Source organism: Pteropus alecto, unplaced genomic scaffold (assembly GCF_000325575.1).
Source record: "Pteropus alecto unplaced genomic scaffold, ASM32557v1 scaffold312, whole genome shotgun sequence".
Taxonomy (NCBI): Eukaryota; Metazoa; Chordata; class Mammalia; order Chiroptera; family Pteropodidae; genus Pteropus; species Pteropus alecto.
The window spans coordinates 3,825,538-3,837,384 of NW_006433948.1; the positions used below are offsets into that span (position 1 = coordinate 3,825,538).

The window sequence follows — 11,847 nt, forward strand, 5'->3', positions numbered from 1 at the left end:
CGATTAGGATATGACATTACCACTGGAGAGAGATGAACATATCAATGGACTAAAAATGCAAGACCAACAAAGAGAAAGAGTTTGAAGATTGCAGTAAAGAGCAATCTTCAGGAGGCTAGGGAAGAGGGTAGGATCAAACATCAGAAGGAAGACTTGGCCTTTAAGAGGAAAAGAAACACCTTTTCTTGGAGTGGAGAAAAGGAGGCCAGGATGGGTGGAGATTCTGATGGGCGCTTCAGAAACTGACAAAGATCGGAATATTAAGATTTTCCAGCATGAAGTTACAGGCCAAAAAGAAGGTTTACAGCACTACCACTCTGCTCACTTGTGTGATTTGTTTCTAGTAGATTTTAGTGGACCAGGTATAGGATCAGAAAATGCAGACTTTAAGACTAATCTGGGGCTATTATTTTTCTTCTGGGTGCAATAGTAGTATGGTGTACTGCTGATTAAGATATTTAGATAATAAACCAAGAGGTTGGGAATGGCAGACTACGAGAAAAGAGACACGAGTGTAACAGGAGAGATAAGAAAGCGGAAACGTATGTAGGTATGAGACTGCGATTTTTTGAAATGGAAGATATCTGAGGTGCTTCTAAAGTTTGGTCCTTGGTCCTCAAAGTGAGTGGCTAAAGTAGAGGTGGAGGGAAAGGTAATCAAGGTTATGGATATCCCAGAAATTTGAGGCTAAGATGTTTGAGGGCCCTTATTCCAATGCTGAAATCTAGCACTATGGCAGCAGTTGGGAAGAAGAGGAAGGCTGTGAGTTAAGCGTCAAAGTCTTCAACAAATGAATTCAACAGCCAGGAGATCAATATGGTCAGATGGCATTAGCCTCAAAGGAGAACAAGCTTCCTCATGACAGAGGAAAAATAATTGTCTTTTATATAATGTTTGCTCTATACAGTGATGAGCAAAGACTACCTGTATGATGACACAGGATGCCAAGTAGAAGACGGTTTAGAAAACACACAGGATTATTTTCCATATATAACCAAGCCTGAAGTCAAGTGACTGGAGACATTTCAGGGGAGCTTCACAGCAGGACTTAGTACCATATGCGATAGTGTTACTGGAGACTCAAAAATCACTTTGAGCTTTCTACCCTAGGAGACTAGGATAATAGTGATGTTACTGAAAGGGAAAAGGAAGGTGGAAAGATCCACCTTTCTTGAGAGGAATAAAATGATGGGATGGAGACAAAGAGATCAGGTGTGCATTTGAAGGGGAAGTGGTAAAGATGTGTTACAGGTATTGGGACCAGAATTCTTAATACCTTTATGGAGCTCAGCCCACTGTTTTGCAGAGTAGAGACTTCAAAATTGAAGTTGATTGTTATGAACAAAAAATAAACGTTAGGAGTACTCTCCAAAGAAGCAATAGTTGGAACCATGGAAGCAAATTTATTATAAAGGAGGCAGTCCTGGAAAACTGATACAGGGTGCAAACACGGAAAGACAAGAGTATGAGACTACACGATCCTTAGGAGCATATAGGAAGAAAGGACTACTAGCAAAAAAGCACAGAAGGAATGCTCAGAAGGCTCTGATATCATGACGATGAAAAGTATTTCCAGAAGTAAGGAGTGGTTAAGAGTGTCAAATAGCAATGCTTACTAAGCATTTATTCATGATTAAGATTAGTAGTAATTTTGAAACCAAACAGAACCGAGTTCATTCTATACTTTTTGAAGCCTAACGAAATATATGATAAAGAAAAAAGTCAACATTTACTGGCCAAACCAGATCTTTAATATGAAGTGTCTGCTGATGAGAATAAGAATACTTACCTTGAACCACAACATCTGGCTTCGGTACTGTAGAAAACCTACGATTCAGGGGATCGACTTCTCCAGGAGCTAAAAATCCCTAAAGAAAGATGATAAAAAGACAGGTTATTGTATCTCAAAAAAACCCTAATGTTTGAGGAGAAATAATATACCAGTGCCATAACCCGGTACCATGTACATCTGACACTCAGAGTGATGTAAATTATATCTCAATAGAACTGGAAAAACAAAACAAAAACAGCTGCAGGAAAGAGTCATTTATGAATAGGTCAAAAAGTCTGGCTCAGAAAAGAGAGTTAAGTCTACATCTCCCAGATCCTCCTGGAGCCGGGATGATAACTTACCATGACAAACTGTGATAGGGAAGTAGGTCTATCAGTAAATCTGGACAACTTTGAGAAAGAGAGGCCTTCTTATGTGCTCAAAATATCACAAATTAGCTGGACAGAATGAAATTCCCAAGTGCCTATTGAAGAGCTGTATCAGCAGAATTTAATATATGAAACATTTAAAGAGTCCCTAAAAAACTATAATGTCCCCACTTGTCATGGGGCCTAAAAGGATCTTAGCAGTTTATTCGATGAAATAATGAAAAATTATGTTGTTTGGAAAAGTTAGCACTTAGATCCATTAGCAGTCATTACTATGTAAGCGTGACTGTATTCGTGAACAAGGCACTACGGGTGCTTTGAAAGGGAAAGGTCTCGGGCCTGACCCTGGAGCAGCTCCAACTACAGTGCCAAGGTAGGCAGCTGTGGGTGGCATGAAGGACATGCTTGCCAGGGTAAGAGATTTTTGTCAGGGACTGGCCGTGCTCCTACTCTAAGGACCTGGAGGAAAATCTGTAAATAAGGCAGGATACAAAAGGCAAAAGATTTAATGAGCCACTCACAAATCTGATTACTATGGTGAGCGAAGCAGGAAAACAGTGGAAGAGCCTTGAAGTTTCCCCTTACCTCTGCCATCAAGCTTCCCAGGATGTACAGAGACTGACCCCACATATGAGGCAACTTGCCCATGGGGACTCGGTCCACAGTGTGAGGATTTTGATATTCTTCATCCACCTACAATGAAAGACAGAGGCCAAAGGAAGGATGATGGAAGGTTTAAGGTGCTAGACAACAAAAACGCTGAATCTAGATTGTGGTTCACATTCTACAAAATGTCACACATGCAGCAATACACCGAAAAGCCAAGCAGTGTGACTGTAGCCCAGGGCAATGCTCCACCAACCGTGTGTGGGTCCAGGTCAGCTACGGATGTTGTCCCCAGGCTGATCCTGGCTGCACAGCTGTGAGCAAAGGCCTGGAACCTGCATTTCCAACCAGCTCTCGGTAACGCTGCTGGTGCTGCCAGGAGCCTGACCCTCCCACCTGCACCTGAATGGAAGAGCATGTCCTTCCCACGCTGATGCTCCTTCGCAACGGAAAAAAGGAACAATGCTCCTCCTGACTAGCATTTTGGGAAAATGGAGATCCATTTTCCAAGACTAATCTACTCTAACAATCGCAGATTACTGGCCTCAAAACAAAGAATGCCAAATCCCGCGAGTTCACATAGAGCATCTCTGTGTTTCTGCCCACTTATCTCCGTATCGTTCTCAACCTCAAGGTTTGGCCTTTAAAAAAAATCAGTCTCTGAACAATTCACTTCATTTTTTAAAAGTATGGCCAACACGCAGCAAGGGAACACACGTGGAATGTGCGCGTGCTGGCGAGTCGGAGGGTAAGTATACACTGGGCATGGCTCCGTTAAGGTCCGGTCTTACCCTGGTCTGCCGTGCCACAACCAGGACCGCTTTAAAAATGTGTTTTCGAGGAACAGAATTAGATTTTCATTGCCCTAAAGACAAACTTTTAGAACATTAAAATCCAAAGATGGTAAACATTCTTTGACTGAAACAAGGCCATCGTGCCGAGCTCCATGTCCCGACACCGTCCCACTGACCTTGTCAGGAGGGACACTGTAGAGCTCTGGCAGAAGTACGACTCCATTTTTGCCCTTGATGAGCACTTCTTCAAGAGCCTCTCTATATTCTTGAACCTGTGGGTGGAAGAACGGGAGAAAAACACTTCCTGAGCATTTCCTTTGCGGACCTAGGCCCCATTGCAAAGGAACCCATTCACCGAAGAAAAAGGAGCGGGACAGGCACTAGCATTTATTAACTGTTTACTGCAGGCCAGACGCTATGCTAAGAGTTTCATGAGCCTTCCCCATTGAATGCTAATAACCATCCTAGGAAGTATGTGTAATTACAGACATTTTATAAGGAAATTAAAGCTCGAAGAGGTTATGAACTTGTGGAAGATCACACAGCAAGTGCAAGGTTGAGCCCAGTTTTGAGTCTAAGACAGCTTGCCTCCAACGAGCCTATTTCCACCTACTACGTAATGTCCTCACGATAGTTTCTTCACGTTACACATACTGTCTTTTGAAATTGTATTTTACTTGGCAAATTAAGTTTCTATTATGGTCACATTTACATTTTTTGCTTAACAATTTCCTGTAGATTAGTAATACAATAAAAGGGTTTCTTCTAGGTCTATTTTTATTATTCCTCTCTGTTCCCTGTTCTTTTTATCCTTTCTCTCACTCTTTTGCTAGCTGTCTTTTGTTCTCTTTCTCTGGTGTACACAGTGGCAGACGTGAGGGCCTGGGCGAGCTGCTGGGAACATGGGTGTACACATCCACAAGCACATTTCAGGTCTTTTTCAAGGTACAGGTGCCATAGATGCTGTGGTATTTATCTGTGTATTCCATAACTATTTAACATGTATAAAGCTGTGATACTGTTTTGATACTGTTTTGATTATCATTTTGTATGGATTTCTGACCAACTTTTTAGGTGTTGTACCCGAACCCTATTTTCCCACAAGCCCTATAGCTTTTACCTGTCAAATATGCAGAGCATGGTGATTTTTTAGGAGCATATATGTCTCATTATAGCTGAACTGACTGTACCTTGCACTTACAACATGTCTCTGTGTGTGAAATGCAAAGAACTTTAGGGACATCTTCTTCCATGAATAGTGAAAAAGATTCTCATCACATGCACAGAGAAACCAAAGAAGTCAATGACAATACTTGGGCTACTCAATGGTCAGCAGTGAAGCCAAAAAAGAATCTAGGTCTTCCATATCTTTCCACCACCAACCCGAGTTAAAAAGAGAAAAAAAAGTTGAATGTGCATTATACTTCGTAGGCATATTTGATAAATAAATATTTTTTGAGCAAGCAAAGTTTTTCATAAACAATTTGGTAAAATTTGAGAAGAGCTGAGAAAAATGGTAGAAACAAAATAGGTGGTCAAAAATAGGATACTCTATAATTTACTAAAATTTACAGTAAAATAACACCTTGTGGATCCTGAAACTTTCATGTAACCCTATTATTTAAACTCATATTGGCAGATGATTAATGTTGGCCAGAGCACTCAAATTACACAAAACCGTATTTCATATAGCCAAGGATAAGTAGCTCCCAAATGCATTGGATTTATGTCCAAGTTTAGACCATAGCCAATTTGTAGAATGCCTGACACTAAACTTACTCAACTAAGTTCCCAATCTCACTATTTTCCAATGATGGTTTCTAAACTACTTTATTCATGTAGCTAAAAAAGCAATGGTGACCATCTCGGGGGTGAGGACAGAGTATGAGTGGATCGTTGGGTTTTTTATTTGTTTTGGTAGGGTTTTTTGGCTAAAGTGAGAACATTTTATCGAAGATTTATTTTTAAAAAGACATACAAAGTCACGAAGTAAATTCAAGTACCTCTAGTGCCTGTGGTGAGTAGACAAGGATTGCTACTTTGCTTTCCATATTTGTTAAAAGCCAGGTCGTAGCGATGACACTATCTGGGTCTTCAAATCCTAACTGTGCACCCTCAACTATCGGTTTCTAGAAGACAACTCTGTCTCCTCCCTATTAAGGGAGACTTCCATTTTGAACACAGGGTTAGCACAGCCATTAACTGAAAGAGGAAGACATAAGAACATTCTGCTGAAAAGCTCTTTCCCCAGCACATTACCTGTTCTGCATTGCCACTGAAGATCCCATCAAGGATAAAGTACGTCCAGAACAATGGCCATTCACATTCTATGTTTTCAAATAACTTCAGCTCAGCTGGTTCATAGTATAGACGATTGGGATCCTGATAAAAACATAATAAACAAAGTCTGCCTTATCACTCTAAGGTCAGACATATAGCTTCAGTTCACAGATATTACAATACGGCCTTTCACTACTGATACTTAGTTTCGGAGAAGGAAGAGCACGTACATACTCCTATCTGTTAACAAGGACTTTGTGATGTGACTTGTAACTAGTAGAACTGGGACAATGATGACACTACAGGCAAGTGTATGAAGAAGTAAGATTAATCTGTAATAAATCTGAGTTTTGTTTTATACTTCTTAAGTTTTAGGGATCAGCAGAACATACAAATAAAAGTGTTTAGGACAGCAAGAGGTGAGGGTTTGGGAATCATTCTCATAGAGGTGATACATGAAACATGGGTTGGGTTATAGACATACTACCTGTATATAATAAAAGGCCCAAGAACAGAATCTTGGAAAACTCTCAGTTCATTGAGTGAAATACAAGAAGGGGAGAAGAATTAGGATGGTGCACTGTTGTGGAAATTAAAATAGAAAGAGAATTTCAAGAAAACGTAGGGATAGGTAATAGTCCCTATACTAGAAAAGTCAACGAGAACAAGGACTGAAAAAGAGGCTCTTGGACTGGTCACTTAGGAATTATGATGTTTCGGAGCATGATTTTAGTAGATTGGCTGGGACAGAAGTCAACAAGGCTAAAGAATAAAGTTGAAAAAAAAAAAGAAGAAAGTTGAAGAGAGAAAGAAGACCAGAGAGCTTAAGCTCAATGATTAAAAAAAATTATAATGGCTCTAAACCATCAAATCTCAACTTTAAATGATGTTTACATTGTTACTGAAAGTGCTTCTTATTGACTAACAATTCCTTTAAATACTATTTAATTTTTTCCATTAATATTTCCAAGGAGAAATATTTGACAAGTATGACAAAAGGAAGTTAGCTTTTCAGGAGGAAGAAGTATTTAGAACTAACCAACTGAAAATGTGGAAGGGGGGCAGAAAGATCTACTGATGGAAAATTTTTTCCCTTTATAATTATTAAATATTTTTGGGGGGTGGAGATGCTTTGAGACTATGCAAATGTTCTGTTTCTGCCTGAACTTTCATCCACTGATTTAAGCATCCATCAGGACCTCTTTCCTGAAATTAACCAACTGCAAGAGGTAGAAGGACTACATCTTCCTCTATTGTATTAATCCAGAAATGCTGACACACAGGACTTGGCAACTAAGCCCAACAAAGGTAGTAATAACTACTGATTATTTTAAGTATCATCAGCAAGGTAAGTATTTTCTCTGAATGAAGCTGCAGATAGTAGTGACCATTCTACCTTGGTCTCATTTTGATGAGGAGAAACCTACCTCTTTGGGAGTTTTATATCCATCTCGTAGAAAGCGACAGCAACCATAACGACCCTGCAAATGCAGAGAAAAAAAGTGAGACACATGTACATTGGTCCAGCCATAAAATTAACCAGAAATACATCCTTTGCAACAGCTACAAGAGCCAACCCATCAACAACACTAGACACGACAGTTAAAAAAATAATTTAAAAACCCTGTTAATAGCCCAGCAGCAGAAACCAATTTCAACACTGTGATTTCAAGTGAAGGCCCGAGGAAGTATTGAATGTTGAAGCCCGAGGGAGTATTGAATTAAGGATAGACTAAGAGAAAAGAAGTCAAATGTAGCACATTAGTGAATAATTTGGGGTTATAAGTAACGGGCTCCTCCCTAAAGCAGAGTTCCTAATATTATCCTTCCGTGGCTTTCCACCACAGGGTAAGTCTGTGACAGCTCAATCACTAATGTACGTGTTGTTCCTCACGAAACACATAAGAGACCACAGGCTTTTAAAAAAAAAAAAAGAAAATGTATTTTTTAATTTTTGAGATAATTCGACTTACTTAAAGAAGAGTTGCAAAACCAGAGTCTCCGATATACCCTTCAACTACTTCCCTTATATTAACCATCTTTCATAACATTTACCACAGAACATTTATCAAAACTAAAAAATTTTGGTACAACATCATTGACCCAAGTGCAGAACTTTTTTGGATTTCACCAGGTTTTCCACTAATGGCGTTTTTCTGTTCCAGTATCTGATTTGGGATCCCACTGCATTTAGTTGTTATGTCTGCTTTGTCTCTTTCGATCTGCAACAGTTCCTCAGCCTTTCCTTGTATAAGTGTCACCTTGATACTTTAGAAGCCTGCCCGTTGGTTATTTTGTAGAAAGTCCCTCAATTTGGCGTTGTCTGATGTCTTTCCATGATTAGACTGAGGTTATGCACTGTATCAGGGGCACATGGTGTCAATATGGCTTGTTACTGGTGATATTAACCCTGATCGCTTGGTTAAATCACTGACACAGAAAATACTCGAGACCCCAAAAGTTACTAATTTCCCCTTAAAGTCTGAGCCTTAAAGAAAAGAAAGGCACATAAAGACATACCTGAAGCTTGGTGATGATTTCCTGTTTTGTGACCTCCACCAACTGATTATCCTCTACTGCAAAGGCTGGGAAGGAAATAACTGAAAGTAGACTGGCGTCAACCTCTTTGGATGTTGAAGCCCGAGGGAGTATTGAATTAAGGATAGACTAAGAGAAAAGAAGTCAAATGTAGCACATTAGTGAATAATTTGGGGTTATAAGACTAACATTCAGCTTCAAAAGATTTATGTATATGAGGATCATTCAAAAAAAAACTAAACATTATTCAATACTGAGAGCTTAGGCAACTAGCTATTTCTATGAGTTATCCCTTATCTCAAGCCTATTCTCAATGCTTTCCAATCCTGATGCTTAAGCAGTTGCTAATGGATAAAGAATACTCTAACATCATTATTCTGCTCACCACTCTGTTGCTCCATTTGCAACTGTTTAAGTATTAAAAAGAAAACTCAGCTGCTGAGAAGGAGGGAATGGAAGGCTCAGCTCCTATACTCCTGACATTTATCTTTTCCATGAAAAATTTTGTTTTTAAAATTAGAAGGTGAGTTTATATTCACTATAACATTATGGATTGTCTGATCAGGGTTTGAAGAAGAGAAGTCATCTTGCCAATGACAAGAACCTTAATCTTTCGATACAGAGCAATCCTAAGCGAAACTGAAGATATGCGCTTACCACTTAAACAGTTTAATCTCTAAACATCTAATCCTAGAGCAACCTGGGACAAGAGAATGTCTCAGAGGCCCTATCGAGAGCACTCAAAATCAACCACCCTTGTTCTCTTGCCATACTTAGAAAAGCAGACCTTTGATATGACAACAGTGGAGAATTTCATATAATATGATGGGATCCCTTTATAACCTTGGTGAGAGAACAGACTATGATCTATGTTACAGCTCATGCTATATCAGGCTTATTTCAGTATAGGATGTTTGCTAAGACATTTTGGGCACTTGGTAATAAATGCGATTATGTACTCTCTCCATCAGGTCTCCTTATTCCAAAGTCCATGCTAAGTCTGATTCTAGGTAAGAATGAAATTTTCTATGTGCTCCATCATTTTCTTACCTGGCAGTGTTGCACTTCATCAGCCAGGACATGGATAACTGATTGGGGCCCACCTTTCACACCAAACAGATCCAGTTCATCTAGTGCTTCTAGGGCTGCCTGGGAGGAAAAAAGAAGCAAAGGTCAACTTCAGCATTAGAAAGATATGTGTTTCTTCTCCCTGTACCTCAGTATCATAGGAATGCACATAATGTTCTATTGAATATGTTCGGTAGAACAGGAAATACAATAACATTCTTTATCCCCAGGGGCCTCTGAATTGTTCTTTGCCTCTCATGCTGTCCCAGAGACAGTTAAGATGGATGTTGTAGTCATCCTTTTATGATAAAAACCCTCAACAAATTCAATATAGAGGGAACATACCTCAACATAATAAAAGCCACGTACAACAAACCCGCAGCTAACATCATACTCAAAAGTTAAAAGCTTCTCCTTACAGTGAAAATCTGAAAGCTTTTCCTCTAAGATCAGAAATAGGACAAACGTGCCCACTCTCACCACTATTATTCAATATATTGCTAAAAGTACCAGCCATAGCAATTAGGCAAGACAAAGAAATAAAAGGCACCCAAATCACAAAGGAAGAAGTAAAATTGCCATTATTTGCAGATGACTTTATCTTGCATAAAGAAAACCCTAAGAGCTCAACCAAAAAACTATTGGAACTAAATGAAATCAGTTGGGTTGCAGGATATAAAATCAGCATACAGAAATCTGGTGTTTCTGGACACTAACAACAAAATCCTCGAAAAATAAAAATATCTCATTTACAACGTCATCAAAAGCAATAAAGTACTTAACAAATAAATTTAACCAAGGAGGTGAAAGGTCCGTACAATGAAAAATACAACATTTTGATAAAAGAAACTGAAGACATTAACAAGTGGAAAGATATTCCATGTTCATGAATTAGAATTAATATTGCTAAAATTTCCATACTACCTAAACCTATCTATAGATTGAATAGAATTCCCATCAAAATGTCAATGGCATTTTACACAGAAATAGAAAAAAATCCTAAAATTTGTATGGAACCACAAAAGGCCACAAACAGCCAAAGCAATCATGGGAAAGAAGAACAGCTGGAGCATAAAACTTCCTGATTTCAAACACGACTACAAAGCTATAGTAATTAAAATATAATTCAGCCATTAGAAATACAAAATCCTGCCATTTGTGGCAACAATAAAATACATAGAAGAAAGCATAGGCACTAAACTTATGGACCTTGATCTCAGAAAGGATTTTATGAATTTGACCCCAAAGGCGACGGAAGTAAAAAGCAAAAATAAATGAAGGGGACTATATCGAACTAAAAAGCACAGCAAGAGAAAGCATCAACCAAACAAAAGGCACCTAATCAAATGGGAGAAGATATCTATAAATGATATCTCCAATAAGGGGCCAATATCCAAAATATATAAAGAACTCAAAAACAAACAAACAAACAAACAAAAAATCTGATTTAAAAGTTGGCAGAGGACCCGAACACTTTTCTAAGGAAGACATATAAACAACATATATTTAAAAATGCTCAACATCACTAGCTATCAGGGAAATGCAAATCAAAACCACAATGAGATACCACACCTCCTGTTAGGATGGTGATTATCAAGAGGACAAGTAATAACAAGTGTTGGAGAGGTTGTGGAAAAAGGGAACTCTCGTATAGTGCTGGTGGGAATATAAATTGGTGCAGCCACTATGGAAAACAGTATGGAGGTATCTCAAAGAATTAAGAATAGAACAACCATGTGACCCAGCATTCCCTCTGCTAGGTATCTACCTGAAAAACTTGAAAACACATATTCCTAAAGATATATGTCCCCCTATGTTCATTGCAGCATTATTTACAATAGCCAAGATATGGACACAATCTAAACGTCCTTCAACGGATGATTCAATAAAGAAAATGTGGTACCATGTATACAATGGAATACTACTCAGCCATTATAAAGATGAAATTTTACCATTTACAACAACATGGATGGATCTGGAGCGTATGATGCTGAGTGAAATAAGTCAAATGGAAAAAGACAAGAACCATATGATTTCACTCATGTGGGATATAAAACAATAAGCAACAAACAAACAAACAAAAAAAACCTCATAGACACAGACAATGGAAGGATGGTTACCAGAGGGGAAGGCAGGTAGGGGAAGATGAAGAGGGTAAAGGGGGTCAAATATATGGTGACGACAGGAGACTAGACTTTGGGTGCTGAGCACACCATAAAGTATTCAGATGTCATATTATCAAGTTGTACCCCTGAAATTTATATAATGTTACTAACCAATGTTACCCCAATAAATTTAATAAAAACAAGAAAAAATACATTTAAAAAGAGGGATGTTATAGAAACTCAAGCAGCAGACTTTAAAACTAGAATTTGCTTTTTAATTTGTTTTTCTGATTATA

General features: G+C 38.6%; 1 protein-coding gene across 3 annotated transcripts in view; it reads right to left on the reverse strand.

The window, feature by feature from the left end:
• The window catches only part of PHKA1 (phosphorylase kinase regulatory subunit alpha 1), an 85,321-nt gene that overhangs the window by 50,873 nt on the left and 22,601 nt on the right, over window positions 1-11,847 (reverse strand). For all 3 annotated transcript variants that reach the window (XM_015586747.2, XM_006908551.3, XM_015586748.2), the window contains exons 7-13: window positions 9,429-9,527; window positions 8,361-8,507; window positions 7,268-7,321; window positions 5,820-5,942; window positions 3,737-3,832; window positions 2,746-2,853; window positions 1,790-1,868 (exon numbers count right to left, since the gene is read on the reverse strand). In XM_015586747.2, the coding sequence (XP_015442233.1) occupies window positions 1,790-1,868; window positions 2,746-2,853; window positions 3,737-3,832; window positions 5,820-5,942; window positions 7,268-7,321; window positions 8,361-8,507; window positions 9,429-9,527 (706 nt within the window). The remainder of the gene's footprint in view (window positions 1-1,789; window positions 1,869-2,745; window positions 2,854-3,736; window positions 3,833-5,819; window positions 5,943-7,267; window positions 7,322-8,360; window positions 8,508-9,428; window positions 9,528-11,847) is intronic.